At 55.5% G+C, this 24,225-nt stretch overlaps 1 protein-coding gene across 1 annotated transcript; it reads right to left on the bottom strand.

The window, feature by feature from the left end:
- Nucleotides 1-14,097: 14,097 nt before the first annotated feature.
- LOC144740382 (olfactomedin-like protein 2A) lies at nucleotides 14,098-18,447 on the bottom strand. Its single transcript, XM_078623238.1, is given in 4 exon segments — nucleotides 14,098-14,455; nucleotides 14,457-14,879; nucleotides 15,519-15,692; nucleotides 18,345-18,447. Coding segments are annotated over 4 exon segments (993 nt in total). The 3' UTR covers nucleotides 14,098-14,162.
- Nucleotides 18,448-24,225: the final 5,778 nt, after the last annotated feature.

Below are 24,225 nucleotides of genomic sequence, written 5' to 3'. Positions count from 1 at the left end.
TCACGCAAAGACCCACACAGAGACCCACAGACTCACACAGAGACCCACACAGAGACCCACAGACTCACACAGAGACCCACAGACTCACACAGAGACACACAGACTCACGCAGAGACCCACAGACTCACGCAGAGACACACAAAGACTCACGCAAAGACCCACAGACTCACGCAGAGACCCACAGACTCACGCAAAGACCCACAGACTCACACAGAGACCCACAGACTCACGCAAAGACCCACAGACTCACGCAGAGACCCACAGACTCACGCAAAGACCCACAGACTCACGCAGAGACCCACAGACTCACGCAGAGACACACAAAGACTCACGCAAAGACCCACAGACTCACGCAGAGACCCACAGACTCACGCAGAGACCCACAGACTCACACAGAGACCCACAGACTCACGCAGAGACCCACAGACTCACACAGAGACACACAAAGACTCACGCAAAGACCCACAGACTCACGCAGAGACCCACAGACTCACGCAGAGACCCACAGACTCACACAGAGACCCACAGACTCACGCAGAGACCCACAGACTCACTCACAGACTCACACAGAGACTCACAAAGACTCACGCAGAGACTCACAGACTCACGCAGAGACTCACAAAGACTCACGCAAAGACCCACAGACTCACGCAGAGACCCACAGACTCACGCAGAGACCCACAGACTCACGCAGAGACACACAGACTCACACAGAGACCCACAGACTCACACAGAGACCCACAGACTCACACAGAGACCCACAGACTCACGCAGAGACCCACAGACTCACGCAGAGACCCACAGACTCACGCAGAGACCCACAGACTCACGCAGAGACCCACAGACTCACGCAGAGACCCACAGACTCACACAGAGACCCACAGACTCACGCAGAGACCCACAGACTCACGCAGAGACCCACAGACTCACACAGAGACCCACAGACTCACGCAGAGACCCACAGACTCACAGAGACCCACAGACTCACACAGAGACTCACACAGAGACCCACAGACTCACACTGAGACTCACACAGAGACCCACAGACTCACACAGAGAAACACAGACTCACGCAGAGACCCACAGACTCACACAGAGACCCACAGACTCACGCAGAGACCCACAGACTCACACAAAGACCCACAGACTCACGCAGAGACCCACAGACTCATGCAGAGACCCACAGACTCACACAGAGACCCACAGACTCACGCAGAGACCCACAGACTCACAGAGACCCACAGACTCACACAGAGACTCACACAGAGACCCACAGACTCACACAGAGACTCACACAGAGACCCACAGACTCACGCAGAGACTCACACAGACTCACACAGAGATCCACAGACTCACACAGAGACCCACAGACTCACACAGAGACCCACAGACTCACACAGAGATCCACAGACTCACACAGAGACCCACAGAATCACACAGAGACCTACAGACTCACACAGAGACCCACAGAATCACACAGAGACCCACAGACTCACACAGAGACCCACAGACTCACACAGAGACTCACACAGAGACCTACAGACTCACACAGAGACCCACAGACTCACACAGAGACCCACAGAATCACACAGAGACCCACAGAATCACACAGAGACCCACAGACTCACACAGAGACCCACAGAATCACACAGAGACTCACAGACTCACACAGAGACCCACAGACTCACACAGAGACCCACAGACTCACACACACAGACACACAGACTCACACACAGAGACCCACAGACTCACACGGAGACCCACAGACTCACACACAGAGACCCACAGACTCACGCAGAGACCCACAGACTCACACAGAGACCCACAGACTCACGCAGAGACCCACAGACTCACAGAGATCCACAGACTCACACAGAGACTCACACAGAGACCCACAGACTCACACAGAGACTCACACAGAGACCCACAGACTCACGCAGAGACTCACACAGACTCACACACAGAGACCCACAGACTCACACAGAGATCCATAGACTCACACAGAGACCCACAGAATCACACAGAGACCTACAGACTCACACAGAGACCCACAGAATCACACAGAGACCCACAGACTCACACAGAGACCCACAGACTCACACAGAGACCCACAGACTCACACAGAGACTCACGGACTCACACAGAGACCCACAGACTCACACAGAGACCCACAGACTCACACAGAGACCCACAGACTCACTCACAGACTCACACAGAGACTCACAAAGACTCACGCAGAGACTCACAGACTCACGCAGAGACTCACAAAGACTCACGCAAAGACCCACAGACTCACGCAGAGACCCACAGACTCACGCAGAGACCCACAGACTCACACAGAGACACACAGACTCATGCAGAGACTCCCGAAAATTGACACAGAGACCCACACAGACTCACACAGAGACCCACAGACTCACGCAGAGACCCACAGACTCACGCAGAGACCCACAGACTCACGCAGAGACCCACAGACTCACGCAGAGACCCACAGACTCACACAGAGACCCACAGACTCACACAGAGACCCACAGACTCACGCAGAGACCCACAGACTCACACAGAGACCCACAGACTCACGCAGAGACCCACAGACTCACGCAAAGACCCACAGACTCACACAGAGACCCACAGACTCACGCAGAGACCCACAGACTCACAGAGACCCACAGACTCACACAGAGACTCACACAGAGACCCACAGACTCACACAGAGACCCACAGACTCACGCAGAGACTCACACAGATTCACACACAGAGACCCACAGACTCACACAGAGATCCACAGACTCACACAGAGACCCACAGAATCACACAGAGACCTACAGACTCACACAGAGACCCACAGAATCACACAGAGACCCACAGACTCACACAGAGACCCACAGACTCACACAGAGACTCACAGACTCACACAGAGACTCACACAGAGACCTACAGACTCACACAGAGACCCACAGACTCACACAGAGACCCACAGAATCACACAGAGACCCACATAATCACACAGAGACCCACAGACTCACACAGAGACCCACAGAATCACACAGAGACTCACAGACTCACACAGAGACCCACAGACTCACACAGAGACCCACAGACTCACACACAGAGACCCACAGACTCACACACAGAGACGCACAGACTCACACAGAGACCCACAGACTCACACAGAGACCCACAGACTCACGCAGAGACCCACAGACTCACAGAGACCCACAGACTCACACATAGACTCACACAGAGACCCACAGACTCACACAGAGACTCACACAGAGACCACAGACTCACGCAGAGACTCACACAGACTCACACACAGAGACCCACAGACTCACACAGAGATCCACAGACTCACACAGAGACCCACAGACTCACACAGAGACCCACAAACTCACGCAGAGACCCACAGACTCACGCAGAGACCCACAGACTCACGCAGAGACCCACAGACTCACACAGAGACCCACAGACTCACGCAGAGACCCACAGACTCACAGAGACCCACATACTCACACAGAGACTCACACAGAGACCCACAGACTCACACAGAGACTCACACAGAGACCCACAGACTCACGCAGAGACTCACACAGACTCACACACAGAGACCCACAGACTCACACAGAGATCCACAGACTCACACAGAGACCCACAGAATCACACAGAGACCTACAGACTCACACAGAGACCCACAGAATCACACAGAGACCCACAGACTCACACAGAGACCCACAGACTCACACAGAGACTCACACAGAGACTCACACAGAGACCTACAGACTCACACAGAGACCCACAGACTCACACAGAGACCCACAGAATCACACAGAGACCCACAGAATCACACAGAGACCCACAGACTCACACAGAGACTCACAGACTCACACAGAGACCCACAGACTCACACAGAGACCCACAGACTCACACACAGAGACCCACAGACTCACACACAGAGACCCACAGACTCACGCAGAGACCCACAGACTCACACAGAGACCCACAGACTCACGCAGAGATCCACAGACTCACAGAGACCCACAGACTCACACAGATACTCACACAGAGACCCACAGACTCACACAGAGACTCACACAGAGACCCACAGACTCACCCAGAGACTCACACAGACTCACACACAGAGACCCACAGACTCACACAGAGATCCACAGACTCACACAGAGACCCACAGAATCACACAGAGACCTACAGACTCACACAGAGACCCACAGAATCACACAGAGACCCACAGACTCACACAGAGACCCACAGACTCACACAGAGACTCACGGACTCACACAGAGACCCACAGACTCACACAGCGACCCACAGACTCACACAGAGACCCACAGACTCACTCACAGACTCACACAGAGACTCACAAAGACTCACGCAGAGACTCACAGACTCACGCAGAGACTCACAAAGACTCACGCAAAGACCCACAGACTCACGCAGAGACCCACAGACTCACGCAGAGACCCACAGACTCACACAGAGACACACAGACTCATGCAGAGACTCCCGAAGATTCACACAGAGACCCACACAGACTCACACAGAGACCCACAGACTCACGCAGAGACTCACAGACTCACGCAGAGACCCACAGACTCACGCAGAGACCCACAGACTCACGCAGAGACCCACAGACTCACGCAGAGACCCACAGACTCACACAGAGACCCACAGACTCACGCAGAGACCCACAGACTCACACAGAGACCCACAGACTCACACACAGACCCACAGACTCACGCAGAGACCCACAGACTCACGCAGAGACCCACAGACTCACGCAGAGACCCACAGACTCACAGAGACCCACAGACTCACACAGAGACTCACACAGAGACCCACAGACTCACACAGAGACTCACACAGAGACCCACAGACTCACGCAGAGACTCACACAGACTCACACACAGAGACCCACAGACTCACACAGAGACCCACAGAATCACACAGAGACCTACAGACTCACACAGAGACCCACAGAATCACACAGAGACCCACAGACTCACACAGAGACCCACAGACTCACACCGAGACTCACAGACTCACACAGAGACTCACACAGAGACCTACAGACTCACACAGAGACCCACAGACTCACACAGAGACCCACAGAATCACACAGAGACCCACAGAATCACACAGAGACCCACAGACTCACACAGAGACCCACAGAATCACACAGAGACTCACAGACTCACACAGAGACCCACAGACTCACACAGAGACCCACAGACTCACACACAGAGACCCACAGACTCACACACAGAGACCCACAGACTCACACAGAGACCCACAGACTCACACAGAGACCCACAGAATCACACAGAGACCTACAGACTCACACAGAGACCCACAGAATCACACAGAGACCCACAGACTCACACAGAGACCCACAGACTCACACAGAGACCCACAGACTCACACAGAGACTCACGGACTCACACAGAGACTCACAGACTCACACAGAGACCCACAGACTCACACAGAGACCCACAGACTCACACACACAGACACACAGACTCACACACACAGACCCACAGACTCACACGGAGACCCACAGACTCACACACAGAGACCCACAGACTCACGCAGAGACCCACAGACTCACACAGAGACCCACAGACTCACGCAGAGACCCACAGACTCACAGAGACCCACAGACTCACACAGAGACTCACACAGAGACCCACAGACTCACACAGAGACTCACACAGAGACCCACAGACTCACGCAGAGACTCACACAGACTCACACACAGAGACCCACAGACTCACACAGAGATCCATAGACTCACACAGAGACCCACAGAATCACACAGAGACCTACAGACTCACACAGAGACCCACAGAATCACACAGAGACCCACAGACTCACACAGAGACCGACAGACTCACACAGAGACTCACAGACTCACACAGAGACTCACACAGAGACCTACAGACTCACACAGAGACCCACAGACTCACACAGAGACCCACAGAATCACACAGAGACCCACAGAATCACACAGAGACCCACAGACTCACTCACAGACTCACACAGAGACTCACAAAGACTCACGCAGAGACTCACAGACTCACGCAGAGACTCACAAAGACTCACGCAAAGACCCACAGACTCACGCAGAGACCCACAGACTCACTCACAGACTCACACAGAGACTCACAAAGACTCACGCAGAGACTCACAGACTCACGCAGAGACTCACAAAGACTCACGCAAAGACCCACAGACTCACGCAGAGACCCACAGACTCACGCAGAGACCCACAGACTCACGCAGAGACACACAGACTCACACAGAGACCCACAGACTCACACAGAGACCCACAGACTCACACAGAGACCCACAGACTCACGCAGAGACCCACAGACTCACGCAGAGACCCACAGACTCACGCAGAGACCCACAGACTCACACAGAGACCCACAGACTCACGCAGAGACCCACAGACTCACACAGAGACCCACAGACTCACGCAGAGACCCACAGACTCACGCAGAGACCCACAGACTCACACAGAGACCCACAGACTCACGCAGAGACCCACAGACTCACAGAGACCCACAGACTCACACAGAGACTCACACAGAGACCCACAGACTCACACTGAGACTCACACAGAGACCCACAGACTCACACAGAGACCCACAGACTCACGCAGAGACCCACAGACTCACACAGAGACCCACAGACTCACGCAGAGACCCGCAGACTCACACAAAGACCCACAGACTCACGCAGAGACCCACAGACTCACGCAGAGACCCACAGACTCACACAGAGACCCACAGACTCACGCAGAGACCCACAGACTCACAGAGACCCACAGACTCACACAGAGACTCACACAGAGACCCACAGACTCACACAGAGACTCACACAGAGACCCACAGACTCACGCAGAGACTCACACAGACTCACACAGAGATCCACAGACTCACACAGAGACCCACAGACTCACACAGAGACCCACAGACTCACACAGAGATCCACAGACTCACACAGAGACCCACAGACTCACACAGAGACCCACAGACTCACACAGAGACCCACAGACTCACACAGAGACTCACACAGAGACCTACAGACTCACACAGAGACCCACAGACTCACACAGAGACCCACAGAATCACACAGAGACCCACAGAATCACACAGAGACCCACAGACTCACACAGAGACCCACAGAATCACACAGAGACTCACAGACTCACACAGAGACCCACAGACTCACACAGAGACCCACAGACTCACACACACAGACACACAGACTCACACACAGAGACCCACAGACTCACACGGAGACCCACAGACTCACACACAGAGACCCACAGACTCACGCAGAGACCCACAGACTCACACAGAGACCCACAGACTCACGCAGAGACCCACAGACTCACAGAGACCCACAGACTCACACAGAGACTCACACAGAGACCCACAGACTCACACAGAGACTCACACAGAGACCCACAGACTCACGCAGAGACTCACACAGACTCACACACAGAGACCCACAGACTCACACAGAGATCCATAGACTCACACAGAGACCCACAGAATCACACAGAGACCTACAGACTCACACAGAGACCCACAGAATCACACAGAGACCCACAGACTCACACAGAGACCCACAGACTCACACAGAGACCCACAGACTCACACAGAGACTCATGGACTCACACAGAGACCCACAGACTCACACAGAGACCCACAGACTCACACAGAGACCCACAGACTCACTCACAGACTCACACAGAGACTCACAAAGACTCACGCAGAGACTCACAGACTCACGCAGAGACTCACAAAGACTCACGCAAAGACCCACAGACTCACGCAGAGACCCACAGACTCACGCAGAGACCCACAGACTCACACAGAGACACACAGACTCATGCAGAGACTCCCGAAAATTGACACAGAGACCCACACAGACTCACACAGAGACCCACAGACTCACGCAGAGACCCACAGACTCACGCAGAGACCCACAGACTCACGCAGAGACCCACAGACTCACGCAGAGACCCACAGACTCACGCAGAGACCCACAGACTCACACAGAGACCCACAGACTCACGCAGAGACCCACAGACTCACACAGAGACCCACAGACTCACGCAGAGACCCACAGACTCACGCAAAGACCCACAGACTCACACAGAGACCCACAGACTCACGCAGAGACCCACAGACTCACAGAGACCCACAGACTCACACAGAGACTCACACAGAGACCCACAGACTCACACAGAGACCCACAGACTCACGCAGAGACTCACACAGACTCACACACAGAGACCCACAGACTCACACAGAGATCCACAGACTCACACAGAGACCCACAGAATCACACAGAGACCTACAGACTCACACAGAGACCCACAGAATCACACAGAGACCCACAGACTCACACAGAGACCCACAGACTCACACAGAGACTCACAGACTCACACAGAGACTCACACAGAGACCTACAGACTCACACAGAGACCCACAGACTCACACAGAGACCCACAGAATCACACAGAGACCCACATAATCACACAGAGACCCACAGACTCACACAGAGACCCACAGAATCACACAGAGACTCACAGACTCACACAGAGACCCACAGACTCACACAGAGACCCACAGACTCACACAGAGACCCACAGACTCACGCAGAGACCCACAGACTCACAGAGACCCACAGACTCACACATAGACTCACACAGAGACCCACAGACTCACACAGAGACTCACACAGAGACCACAGACTCACGCAGAGACTCACACAGACTCACACACAGAGACCCACAGACTCACACAGAGATCCACAGACTCACACAGAGACCCACAGACTCACACAGAGACCCACAAACTCACGCAGAGATCCACAGACTCACGCAGAGACCCACAGACTCACGCAGAGACCCACAGACTCACACAGAGACCCACAGACTCACGCAGAGACCCACAGACTCACAGAGACCCACATACTCACACAGAGACTCACACAGAGACCCACAGACTCACACAGAGACTCACACAGAGACCCACAGACTCACACAGAGACTCACACAGACTCACACACAGAGACCCACAGACTCACACAGAGATCCACAGACTCACACAGAGACCCACATAATCACACAGAGACCTACAGACTCACACAGAGACCCACAGAATCACACAGAGACCCACAGACTCACACAGACTCACACACAGAGACCCACAGACTCACACAGAGATCCACAGACTCACACAGAGACCCACAGAATCACACAGAGACCCACAGAATCACACAGAGACCCACAGACTCACACAGAGACCCACAGAATCACACAGAGACTCACAGACTCACACAGAGACCCACAGACTCACACAGAGACCCACAGACTCACACACAGAGACCCACAGACTCACACACAGAGACCCACAGACTCACGCAGAGACCCACAGACTCACACAGAGACCCACAGACTCACGCAGAGACCCACAGACTCACAGAGACCCACAGACTCACACAGATACTCACACAGAGACCCACAGACTCACACAGAGACTCACACAGAGACCCACAGACTCACGCAGAGACTCACACAGACTCACACACAGAGACCCACAGACTCACACAGAGATCCACAGACTCACACAGAGACCCACAGAATCACAAAGAGACCTACAGACTCACACAGAGACCCACAGAATCACACAGAGACCCACAGACTCACACAGAGACCCACAGACTCACACAGAGACTCACGGACTCACACAGAGACCCACAGACTCACACAGAGACCCACAGACTCACACAGAGACCCACAGACTCACTCACAGACTCACACAGAGACTCACAAAGACTCACGCAGAGACTCACAGACTCACGCAGAGACTCACAAAGACTCACGCAAAGACCCACAGACTCACGCAGAGACCCACAGACTCACGCAGAGACCCACAGACTCACACAGAGACACACAGACTCATGCAGAGACTCCCGAAGATTCACACAGAGACCCACACAGACTCACACAGAGACCCACAGACTCACGCAGAGACTCACAGACTCACGCAGAGACCCACAGACTCACGCAGAGACCCACAGACTCACGCAGAGACCCACAGACTCACGCAGAGACCCACAGACTCACACAGAGACCCACAGACTCACGCAGAGACCCACAGACTCACACAGAGACCCACAGACTCACACACAGACCCACAGACTCACGCAGAGACCCACAGACTCACGCAGAGACCCACAGACTCACGCAGAGACCCACAGACTCACAGAGACCCACAGACTCACACAGAGACTCACACAGAGACCCACAGACTCACACAGAGACTCACACAGAGACCCACAGACTCACGCAGAGACTCACACAGACTCACACACAGAGACCCACAGACTCACACAGAGATCCACAGACTCACACAGAGACCCACAGAATCACACAGAGACCTACAGACTCACACAGAGACCCACAGAATCACACAGAGACCCACAGACTCACACAGAGACCCACAGACTCACACCGAGACTCACAGACTCACACAGAGACTCACACAGAGACCTACAGACTCACACAGAGACCCACAGACTCACACAGAGACCCACAGAATCACACAGAGACCCACAGAATCACACAGAGACCCACAGACTCACACAGAGACCCACAGAATCACACAGAGACTCACAGACTCACACAGAGACCCACAGACTCACACAGAGACCCACAGACTCACACACAGAGACCCACAGACTCACACACAGAGACCCACAGACTCACACAGAGACCCACAGACTCACACACAGAGACCCACAGACTCACGCAGATACCCACAGACTCACACAGAGACCCACAGACTCACGCAGAGACCCACAGACTCACAGAGACCCACAGACTCACACATAGACTCACACAGAGACCCACAGACTCACACAGAGACTCACACAGAGACCACAGACTCACGCAGAGACTCACACAGACTCACACACAGAGACCCACAGACTCACACAGAGATCCACAGACTCACACAGAGACCCACAGACTCACACAGAGACCCACAAACTCACGCAGAGATCCACAGACTCACGCAGAGACCCACAGACTCACGCAGAGACCCACAGACTCACACAGAGACCCACAGACTCACGCAGAGACCCACAGACTCACAGAGACCCACATACTCACACAGAGACTCACACAGAGACCCACAGACTCACACAGAGACTCACACAGAGACCCACAGACTCACACAGAGACTCACACAGACTCACACACAGAGACCCACAGACTCACACAGAGATCCACAGACTCACACAGAGACCCACATAATCACACAGAGACCTACAGACTCACACAGAGACCCACAGAATCACACAGAGACCCACAGACTCACACAGACTCACACACAGAGACCCACAGACTCACACAGAGATCCACAGACTCACACAGAGACCCACAGAATCACACAGAGACCCACAGAATCACACAGAGACCCACAGACTCACACAGAGACCCACAGAATCACACAGAGACTCACAGACTCACACAGAGACCCACAGACTCACACAGAGACCCACAGACTCACACACAGAGACCCACAGACTCACACACAGAGACCCACAGACTCACGCAGAGACCCACAGACTCACACAGAGACCCACAGACTCACGCAGAGACCCACAGACTCACAGAGACCCACAGACTCACACAGATACTCACACAGAGACCCACAGACTCACACAGAGACTCACACAGAGACCCACAGACTCACGCAGAGACTCACACAGACTCACACACAGAGACCCACAGACTCACACAGAGATCCACAGACTCACACAGAGACCCACAGAATCACAAAGAGACCTACAGACTCACACAGAGACCCACAGAATCACACAGAGACCCACAGACTCACACAGAGACCCACAGACTCACACAGAGACTCACGGACTCACACAGAGACCCACAGACTCACACAGAGACCCACAGACTCACACAGAGACCCACAGACTCACTCACAGACTCACACAGAGACTCACAAAGACTCACGCAGAGACTCACAGACTCACGCAGAGACTCACAAAGACTCACGCAAAGACCCACAGACTCACGCAGAGACCCACAGACTCACGCAGAGACCCACAGACTCACACAGAGACACACAGACTCATGCAGAGACTCCCGAAGATTCACACAGAGACCCACACAGACTCACACAGAGACCCACAGACTCACGCAGAGACTCACAGACTCACGCAGAGACCCACAGACTCACGCAGAGACCCACAGACTCACGCAGAGACCCACAGACTCACGCAGAGACCCACAGACTCACACAGAGACCCACAGACTCACGCAGAGACCCACAGACTCACACAGAGACCCACAGACTCACACACAGACCCACAGACTCACGCAGAGACCCACAGACTCACGCAGAGACCCACAGACTCACGCAGAGACCCACAGACTCACAGAGACCCACAGACTCACACAGAGACTCACACAGAGACCCACAGACTCACACAGAGACTCACACAGAGACCCACAGACTCACGCAGAGACTCACACAGACTCACACACAGAGACCCACAGACTCACACAGAGATCCACAGACTCACACAGAGACCCACAGAATCACACAGAGACCTACAGACTCACACAGAGACCCACAGAATCACACAGAGACCCACAGACTCACACAGAGACCCACAGACTCACACCGAGACTCACAGACTCACACAGAGACTCACACAGAGACCTACAGACTCACACAGAGACCCACAGACTCACACAGAGACCCACAGAATCACACAGAGACCCACAGAATCACACAGAGACCCACAGACTCACACAGAGACCCACAGAATCACACAGAGACTCACAGACTCACACAGAGACCCACAGACTCACACAGAGACCCACAGACTCACACACAGAGACCCACAGACTCACACACAGAGACCCACAGACTCACACAGAGACCCACAGACTCACACACAGAGACCCACAGACTCACGCAGATACCCACAGACTCACACAGAGACCCACAGACTCACGCAGAGACCCACAGACTCACAGAGACCCACAGACTCACACAGAGACTCACACAGAGACCCACAGACTCACACAGAGACTCACACAGAGACCCACAGACTCACGCAGAGACTCACACAGACTCACACACAGAGACCCACAGACTCACACAGAGATCCACAGACTCACACAGAGACCCACAGAATCACACAGAGACCTACAGACTCACACAGAGACCCACAGAATCACACAGAGACCCACAGACTCACACAGAGACCGACAGACTCACACAGAGACTCACAGACTCACACAGAGACTCACACAGAGACCTACAGACTCACACAGAGACCCACAGACTCACACAGAGACCCACAGAATCACACAGAGACCCACAGAATCACACAGAGACCCACAGACTCACACAGAGACCCACAGAATCACACAGAGACTCACAGACTCACACAGAGACCCACAGACTCACACAGAGACCGACAGACTCACACAGAGACTCACAGACTCACACAGAGACTCACACAGAGACCTACAGACTCACACAGAGACCCACAGACTCACACAGAGACCCACAGAATCACACAGAGACCCACAGAATCACACAGAGACCCACAGACTCACACAGAGACCCACAGAATCACACAGAGACTCACAGACTCACACAGAGACCCACAGACTCACACAGAGACCCACAGACTCACACACAGAGACCCACAGACTCACACAGAGACCCACAGACTCACACAGAGACCCACAGACTCACACAGAGACCCACAGACTCACACACAGAGACCCACACACTCACACAGAGACCCACACACTCACACAGAGACCCACACAGACTCACACAGAGTCAGAGCCTCATGTTCACACTGGCCGTGGTGAACTGAAGTGGTGGCCATATTTGTCTCGTGGACGCTGGCGCCCTCTGCTGGTGACCCCTTGCTGGTGCTCCCTGCTGGTGACCCCTGCTGGTGACCCCTACTGACGTCACCTGCTGGCGTCACCTTCTGGTGCCCCCTGCTGGTGACCCCTGCTGGTGACCCCTGCTAGTGCCACCTCGGGACGCCACCCCCCGCCGCCGCCGCCGCTAGGTGAAGGTGACGTTGTAGGTGAGCTGGCGCCCGCTGTCCCACGCGTAGAGGGCGCCGTCGCGAGCGTTGTAGCTCAGCTGGGCGGCGCCCGCCCCTCCCCGGAAGGGGCTCCGCAGGCGCAGCCCCGGCGCCGCCAGCGCCCCGGTGTGCGTGTCGTACGCGTACGGCACCAGCAGCGTCGCGCCGCCGTCTCCGTCCTCGTCGCCGTCGCCACCCCCCGCTGGCGCCGTGCCGAGCCGCCGCCGGCGCCGCCGCGTAGAGGACGCCGCAGGCGAGGAACGCCAGCGAGAAGCGGCCGGCGCTCAGCCCGGTGCGGTAGAGCGCCGGCTCGCCGCGCGGGGCCAGGTCAGCGACGCCGAGACGCAGCAGCACGAGCGCCAGGCCCTCCGTCTCCACGTAGGCCACCCACAGGGAGCCCGAGTCCACCGCAAACGTCACCGACTCGCCGCCGTAGCCGGCGCCCGCCTCCCCTCCCGGCGAATCCGGCGACCCCGGGCCGGCGGTGGCGTCGTCGTCGTGGTCGTCGCCGGCGCCGCGATGCTCCGGCAGGAGGAGGTCGTGGAGCTGGTGCCAGGCGGCCACGTGGCGCCGGCGCAGGTCGTAGCGCAGGGCGGTGCGCGTGAAGGCGCGCCGGTAGTAGAGGGAGCCGGCGTGGAGCGCGTGGCCCGTGCCCAGCCACGCGTACGGCAGCTTGTGGGACGCGCTCCAGCGGCCTGGACACGGCGCCGGCGAGGGAGGGTGGGGGGGGGGGGTGGGGGGGGGTGGGGGGGGGTGGGGGGGGTGGGAGGGGTGGGGGGGGTGGGGGGGGTAAGCGGTGAGGGGGGAGGAGGGGACCGCCGGTGTCCAGCCGTGGTGTCACCGGCGGTGTCACCGGCGGTGTCACCACGTGGTATCCCTCACGCTACCCCCCGTGGTGTCCCCTGTCGGGTGGGAGGGTGAGGGGTTGGTGTGGGGGGGGATTGGTGAGGGGCGGTTGGTGGGTGGCGGTTGGTGGGTGGGGTGATGGGTGGCAGTTGGTGGTTGGGGTGATGGGTGGCAGTTGGTGGGTGGCGGTTGGTGGGTGGCAGTTGGTGGGTGGCGGTTGGTCGGGGAGAGTTGGTGGTTGGCGGTTTGAGTGTGGCAGTTGGTGGGTGGCGGTTGGTGGGTGGCTGTTGATGGGTTGGTGGGTGGCGGTTGGTCAGGGAGGGTTTGTGGGTGGCGGTTGGTGGGTGGCGGTTGGTTGGTGGGTGGCGGTTGGTGGGTGAGTTGGTGGGTGGCGGTTGGTGGGTGGGCTGGTGGGTGGTGGTTGCTGGGTGCGTTGTGGTGTGGTTGGGATTGTTGTTGTTGTTGGTGGTGGTGGTGGTGGTGCTCACCCTGGCGCAGGGCTGCCTCGTTCTCGAACTCCAGCAGGCTGCTGCCGTGCCGGTGGCTGGCCACGTAGATCTTCCCGCTGGGGTCCTCGGGGTCGCGCATCCACGCACCCGCCGCGTGGCCAAACCGCGCGTGGATCACCGGCGCCGATAGCGACAGCACCGTCGCGTCGCAGCCTGCGGGTGAGCGGGAGCGGTGGTGGTGGTGGTGAGTGGTGAGCGGGAGGAGTGGTGGGGGTGGTGGGGGGTGGTGAGTGGGGACCCGGTGAGCGGTCCCGCATCTCCGATGAACGCGGATGGGCTACGTGCGGTGTGACCATAGACTCAGCACTGCACCATAGACTCAGCACTGCACCATAGACTCAACACTGCACCACAGACTCAACACTGCACTCGACTCAACACTGCACCATAGACTCAACACTGCACCATAGACTCAACACTGCCCCATAGACTCAACACTGCCCCATCGACTCAACACTGCACCATAGACTCAACACTGCACCATAGACTCAACACTGCACCACAGACTCAACACTGCACTAGACTCAACACTGCCCCATAGACTCAACACTGCACCATAGACTCAACACTGCACTAGACTCAACACTACCCATAGACTCAACACTGCCCATAGAGTCAACACTGCACCATAGACTCAACACTGCACCACAGACTCAACACTGCACCATAGACTCAACACTGCACCATAGACTCAACACTGCCCATAGAGTCAACACTGCACCATAGACTCAACACTGCACCACAGACTCAACACTGCACCACAGACTCAACACTGCACCACAGACTCAACACTGCACCATAGACTCAACACTACCCATAGACTCAACACTGCCCATAGAGTCAACACTGCACCATAGACTCAACACTGCACCACAGACTCAACACTGCACCACAGACTCAACACTGCACCACAGACTCAACACTGCCCATAGACTCAACACTGCCCATAGACTCAACACTGCACCATAGACTCAACACTACCCACAGACTCAACACTGCCCATAGACTCAACACTGCACCACAGACTCAACACTGCACCACAGACTCAACAGTGAATGAGTGAGAGATCAGTGAAGCGGGCGAGTTATTGAGTGATTGATCGCCAAAGCGGGTGAGTGAGTGAGCGGGTGAGTGAGTGGGTGAATGAGTGAGTGAGTGAGCGGGTGAGTGAGTGAGTGAGCGGGTGAGTGAGTGGGTGAGTGAGTGAATGAGCGAGCGGGCGAGTGAGTGAGCGGGCGAGCGAGTGAGTGAGCGGGTAAGTGAGTGAGCGGGCGAGTAAGTGAGTGAGCGGGTGAGTGAGTGAGCGAGCGAGCGGGCGAGTGAGAGACTGGGTGAGTGAGTGAGTGGGTGAGTGAGTGAGCGGGCGAGTGAGTGAGTGAGCGGGTGAGTGTGTGGGTGAGTGAGTGAGCGGGTGAGTGAGTGGGTGGGTGAGTGAGTGAGTGAGCGGGTGAGTGAGTGAGCGGGTGAGTGAGTGAGTGAGTGAGTGAGCGGGTGAGTGAGTGAGTGAGTAAGAGAGCGGGAGAGTGAGCGAGTGAGCGGGTGAGTGAGCAGGTGAGTGAGCGAGTGAGCGGGTGGGTGAGCGGGTGAGTGAGCGGATGAGTGAGTGGGTGAGCGGGTGGGTGAGCGGGCGAGTGAGCGGGTGGGTGAGCGGGTGAGTGAGCGGGTGAGTGAGTGAGTGGGTGAGCGAGCGAGCGAGTGAGCGGGTGAGTGAGTGAGCGGGTGAGTGAGCGAGCGAGCGGGTGAGTGAGCGGGTGAGTGAGCGGGTGAGTGAGTGAGTGAGCGGGTGAGTGAATGAGCAAGCAGGTGAGTGAGTGAGTGAGTGAGTGAGCGGGTGAGTGAGTGAGTGAGCGGGTGAGTGAGTGGGTGAGTGAGTGAGTGAGTGAGCGAGCGGGCGAGTGAGTGAGCGGGGCGAGCGAGTGAGTGAGCGGGTAAGTGAGTGAGCGGGCGAGTAAGTGAGTGAGCGGGTGAGTGAGTGAGCGAGCGAGCGGGCGAGTGAGGGACTGGGTGAGTGAGTGAGTGGGTGAGTGAGTGAGCGGGGCGAGTGAGTGAGTGAGCGGGTGAGTGTGTGGGTGAGTGAGTGAGCGGGTGAGTGAGTGGGTGGGTGAGTGAGTGAGTGAGTGAGCGGGTGAGTGAGTGAGCGGGTGAGTGAGTGAGTGAGTGAGTGAGTGAGTGAGCGGGTGAGTGAGTGAGTAAGAGAGCGGGAGAGTGAGCGAGTGAGCGGGTGAGTGAGTGAGTGAGCAAGCGGGCGAGTGAGTGAGCGAGCGGGGCGAGTGAGCGGGTGAGCGGGTGAGTGAGTGAGTGGGCGAGCGGGTGAGTGAGCGGGTGAGCAAGTGAGTGAGTGAGCGGGTGAGCAAGTGAGTGAGTGAGCGGGTGAGTGAGTGAGTGAGTGAGCGGGTGAGTGAGCTGAGGGGAGTGAGCGAGTGAGCGGGTGGGTGAGCGGGTGAGTGAGCGGATGAGTGAGTGGGTGAGCGGGTGGGTGAGCGGGCGAGTGAGCGGGTGGGTGAGCGGGTGAGTGAGCGGGTGAGTGAGTGAGTGGGTGAGCGAGCGAGCGAGTGAGCGGGTGAGTGAGTGAGCGGGTGAGCGAGCGGGCGAGCGGGTGAGCGAGCGGGCGAGCGAGCGGGCGAGCGAGCGAGCGAGCGAGTGAGCGGGTGAGCAAGCGGGCGAGCGGGTGAGCGAGCGGGCGAGCGAGCGAGCGAGTGAGCGAGTGAGTGAGCGGGTGAGCGAGCGGGGCGAGCGAGCGAGCGAGTGAGTGAGCGGGTGAGCAAGCGGGTGAGTGTGCTGTCCGTGTGCCCTCTCCCCCCTCACCACCGTCGCCGTCTCCTCCGCCATGTGGCTCCGGGAGCCGCGGCACCACCGAGACTGGGGCGGCCGTGAAGCCTTCGCTAGGCCTCACAGGCAACTCCATCATGGCCACCCTCTCCTCCTCCACCTCCACCTCCCTCTCCTCCACCTCCCTCTCCTCCACCTCCCTCTCCTCCACCTTCCTCTCCTCCTCCACCTCCTGCTGCTGCTGCTGCTGCTGCTGCAGCTGCTGACCACGAGGGCTGCTGCTTGCGGCTCCGGCCCTGTCGGCGGTGAGGCCGGACCTCCAGGGCCTCCGTGCGAGTCGAGAGGAGAGAACGGCGGCGAGGGGAGATGCAGCGGGAGGATGGTGGTGATGGGGGTGATAGGGGTGATGGGGGTGATGGGGGTGATGGGGGTGATGGGGGTGATGTTTCGGGGAGCGGGGGGAGTGGGGGGAGCGGTGGGGGGAGGAGAGGGTAAGAAGAGGGTATCCCGAGCCTGGTTCCTCATCTACACCATGGGAACACAGCAGAGGGGATACACCACCGTGTTTATACATCAGTGATTATACCACACCACAGTGATTATACCACACCACAGTGATTATACCACACCACAGTGATTATCCCACCCCATGGGAACACACCACAGTGATTATACCACACCATGGGGTGGTACCATAGTCCCTTGAGCAGGTCAATAAAGCAGCAGAGATGTCGGTCCCTGTTGGAATTCAGTCACCAGATCATCGGCACACGTAACGTGTGATTGGTCAATAGGGAGCCATCCCTCTACGGCACCCGGCCTTCGATCACCCCTCCCGTTGTATCTGTAGCAGATGGAGATTCCTCCGGTACAGCCATAGAAAGCCTCTCGAACCACGTGGTCAAGGATGTTCAATAATGTGGGAGCCAGCGGACATCCCTGTCGCACCCCAAGGTGTACGGGGAATGCCTTTGACCCCCAGCCCACCATCATGAAGGTCCTTAATGATCGTGAGCAGAGAGTCGGGGACTCTAAAAGCACGAAGAACAACCCAGAGCCTCGGCCTACTGATGGTATCATAGGCCTTGACCAGGTCAATAAAGTAGAGATGTAAGTCTTGTTGGAATTTAAAACTGAATTTTGAAGATCACATTGATTATAGTGGTAAAAGACAAACATAAAAATTGGTTTTCTGTATCGACACAAGCACTGCTTCCCCCCCTATGTTCCGTTTCGAATTGATAGAAGCAACCATACTGCCTCTACTTGATTACTGTGACATCGTGTATACATCAGCCCCAAGTACTGTACTGAAGAAGCTTGACTCAATGTTTCACTCGGCCTTAAGATTTGAATTGAACTGCCCATATAGGACTCGCCACTGTGATCTCTACATTGGGTCAAACTTAACATCTCTCAATGTTCGACGGCTTGTGCACCAGATCTTATTTATTGATGATGTACTTGCAAAGAAATCCGCATATTACCTGCTGGATCTCCTCTCTGTTTCAATGAACAAATTTGACCTAAGGTCTACGCTCATTTACCAGCTTAATATTCCTTATTGCCGTACAGATACTGGAGGAGGGCCTTTGCTATTGATGCCCCCCAGGGTCTGGAATGCTGTTGCCAATAAACTGCAACTTGAATCGGTACCTATGAGATGTTCACTCAAAACTGCTCTAGAGGAGTTGTACACCCAGAGCCTGCCACTGCTATTCAGTGGCCTAAATACAATGTTTCGCTCCGGATGATCGCTGCAAAGTATGATTTGCGTTTTTATTTAGTGTGCTGATCTTAAAGGTGCGTGATATCGTTGAGGACTCTTGGACGCCGGGGTTTGAGGCACACGTATTTATTTCGCGTCAGTTGGCACAATCACGGACATACAACATTGGAGGGGGTGGTATCGGCCCCCTCACCCGGCTAGCTGGGGATACACGCGCTAGCTGTGCCTGACCTACCTCCTAGTCCTCCACTAACGGGCTAGGGGAGGCTACCTGGCCCGACACTGGTAAGTCGGGCTACGGTACCCGGAGTCCCAGAGCACTGGCTCTGGCTCTCGGGACCACGCCGCTGGCTCGGTCCTGCGCGCCCTGACAAGGGCGGCGATCCAGGAGAGTCCAGGGCCCTATCTGGACGATCTTCGGTCTTCACTGGTTTAGCTTAACATCTCTCCCCGAGCCCTCCGGCTCATCCCCTTTTATACCAAACCCCCCGCTGAGGGGTGGGGCCCCGGGGGATCCCAGCTCCGAGTCAGCCCCCCAGGCTGCCCGATGCGGACGTCGCTGGGAGCACCTGCACGTGCACCGACATGGCCACGCCCACTGTGTTTCTTTCCCGTGTGATCCCATTGCATACAGCCCCTCCGTAACACCCCTACAGGTGCATTGAAAAATGTTGACACTCCGACTGATGCTCCTGCTGTTGTGGAGTGACTCATGCAGCCAGCTGTGGCTGCAGAGTTTGGTGGTACATGTTGTTTATGTCGTTTATTGTGAAAATTGGGTCACAGTTCTATGATCTGCACTGTTTCATTGCTTTTATGGCTTTATTTTGGTGATTTTCGAAAAGTTTTTTGGTTTGGCCATGTTTGTTTGTTGTAGTACAGAATTAGACTGATGGCCTTAATCTAAGTTGTCTTGTGGTTGTTATTGTTGTTTGACTTGCATCCCACTGGGATTTTTGCACACAGTGTTGGTGTACGGTGCCTTTTCTGCAATATTTTGCTGTCTTTTCTTTGATTTTCTGTTTGCGCTCAGTCACATATTCACTTTAAGATGTTTTCTTGTTCATGTTTTTGTTTGTTGTGGTTGCACCCGATTCAAGAGCCGAATGGCTCACAGGGCTATACTTAATAAATGAATTTGAACTTGAACCTCTGCTGTAGCAGACGGACAAAACATATGGCATCTGTGCAGGACCGCCCTTTCCTGAAACCACATTGGGGCTCCGCAAGCCTCTCCTCAGCGTGCCTGGCAAGGCGATGTTGAATAATCCTTGCCAGGAACTTTCCCGGCACACTGAGGATTGAGATGCCCCTGCAGTTGTTAAAGTATGTGCGGCCCCAGTTCTTAAAGAGGGGGACCACCAGGGCATCTAAACACGCATCACACACACACACCACACACACACACCACTACGCACCCACCACACACACCACACGCACCACGAACACCACACACACACGATACACACCACACGCACCACACACACACAACACACATATCACACACACTCCACAAACCACACACTCCACAAACAAATAGCACACACATGTGACACGATGCACATACCACACATACACCACAAACACCCCACTCACACACACACACCACACACACACACCACACACATACACCACAAACACCCCACTCACACACATACACCACAAACACCCCACTCACACACACACAACACACACACACACCAGTCACCACACACATCACACACACACACCACACACACACCACTCACACACACACCACTCACACACCACACACCACACACACACCACTCCACACACACACCACACACACCACACACCACACACACACACACCAACACACACCACACATACACCACAAACACCCCACTCACACACACACCACACACACACACACCCACACACACACCACACTCACACACACCACACACCACACACACGCACCACACACACATACACCACACACGCACCACTCACACACACCACACACACTCCACACACACACACACTACACACCACACACACCACACATACACAAAACCCCACTCACAAACACACCACACACACCACTCACACGCACACCACACACACACACCACAAACACCACACTCACACACACACACCACACACACACACACCACACACACACACCACACATACTCCACAAACACCCTACTCACACACACACACCACTCACACCACACACACATACACACACATACACCACAAACACCCCACTCACAAACACACACCACAAACGCACCACACCACACCACATACACACACATACACCACAAACACCCACTCACACACACACAACACCCCACACACACCAGTCACACACACATCACACACACACACCACACACACACCACTCACACCCACACACCCACACCACACACCACACACACACACACCACTCACACACACCCACACACACCACACACCACACACACACACACCACACACACCACACATACACCACAAACACCCCACTCACACACACACCACACACACACACACCACACACACACCACACTCACACACACCACACACCACACACACGCACCACACACACATACACCACACACGCACCACTCACACACACCACACACACTCCACACACACACACACTACACACCCACACACACCACACATACACAAAACCCCCACTCACAAACACACCACACACACCACTCACACGCACACCACACACACACCACAAACACCACACTCACACACACACACCACACACAACACACACCACACACACAACCACACATACTCCACAAACACCCCACTCCACACACACCCACACCACTCACACACCACACACCACACACATACACACACATACACCACAAACACCCCACTCACAAACACACACCCACAACGCACCACACCACACCACATACACACACATACACCACAAACACCCACTCACACACACACCACCACATACACCACAAACACCCCACTCACACAGACACCACACACACACATACCACACATACACCACAAACACCACCACACACACCACACATAACCACAAACAACACCCACTCACACAGACACCACACACACACATACCACACATACACCACAAACACCCACTCACACACACACCACACACACACACACCACACACACCGCACACACCACACACACACCACACCACATAAACACCACACACACACCACACACACACTCCACGTAAACACCACACAAACACCACACACCACACACACACCACATTCACACACCACATAAACACCACACACACACCACACACCACACACACACCACATTCACACACCACATAAACACCACACACACACCACACACACACTCCACATAAACACCACACACACACCACACACACACTCCACATAAACACCACACACACACCACACACACACCACTACACCACACACACCACACACACACACCACAAACACCCGACTCACACACACACTACACACACACACCACACACACAACACCGCACACACACACCACCACATACACACCACATTCACACACCACACACCCACACATTCCACGTAAACACCACACACACCACACACCACACACACACCACACCACATAAACACCACACACACACCACACACACACCACACACACCACACACACACCACACATACACAATACCCCACTCACACACACACCACACACACACACACCACCACAACAACACACACACATACACCACACACTCACCACACACAACACACCACCACACACACACACACCACACACACCACACACACACAACACACACCACACACACATCCACCACACACACACACCACTCACACACACACACCGCACACACCACATTCACACCACACACACCACACTCACACACACACACCACTCACACACACACACCACTCACACCACACACATACACCACACACACACCGCACACACACCACACACACACCACACACACACCACACTCACACCACACACACCACACTCACACACACCACACCACTCACACACACACACCACTCACACCACACACATACACCACACACACACACCACACTCACACACCACACGCCACACTCACACACCCCACACACCACACACACACTCCACACTCACACACTCCACGTAAACACGTGTTCTCTCACCCGGCCCCTCCCCTCTCCTGGACAGCCCC

This window comes from Lampetra planeri, unplaced genomic scaffold (assembly GCF_965212315.1).
Source record: "Lampetra planeri unplaced genomic scaffold, kcLamPlan1.2.h2 scaffold_210, whole genome shotgun sequence".
NCBI classification, from domain to species: Eukaryota; Metazoa; Chordata; class Hyperoartia; order Petromyzontiformes; family Petromyzontidae; genus Lampetra; species Lampetra planeri.
Note: the sequence above shows the minus strand (reverse complement) of the source record. Positions and strands in the feature narration are given on the sequence as shown.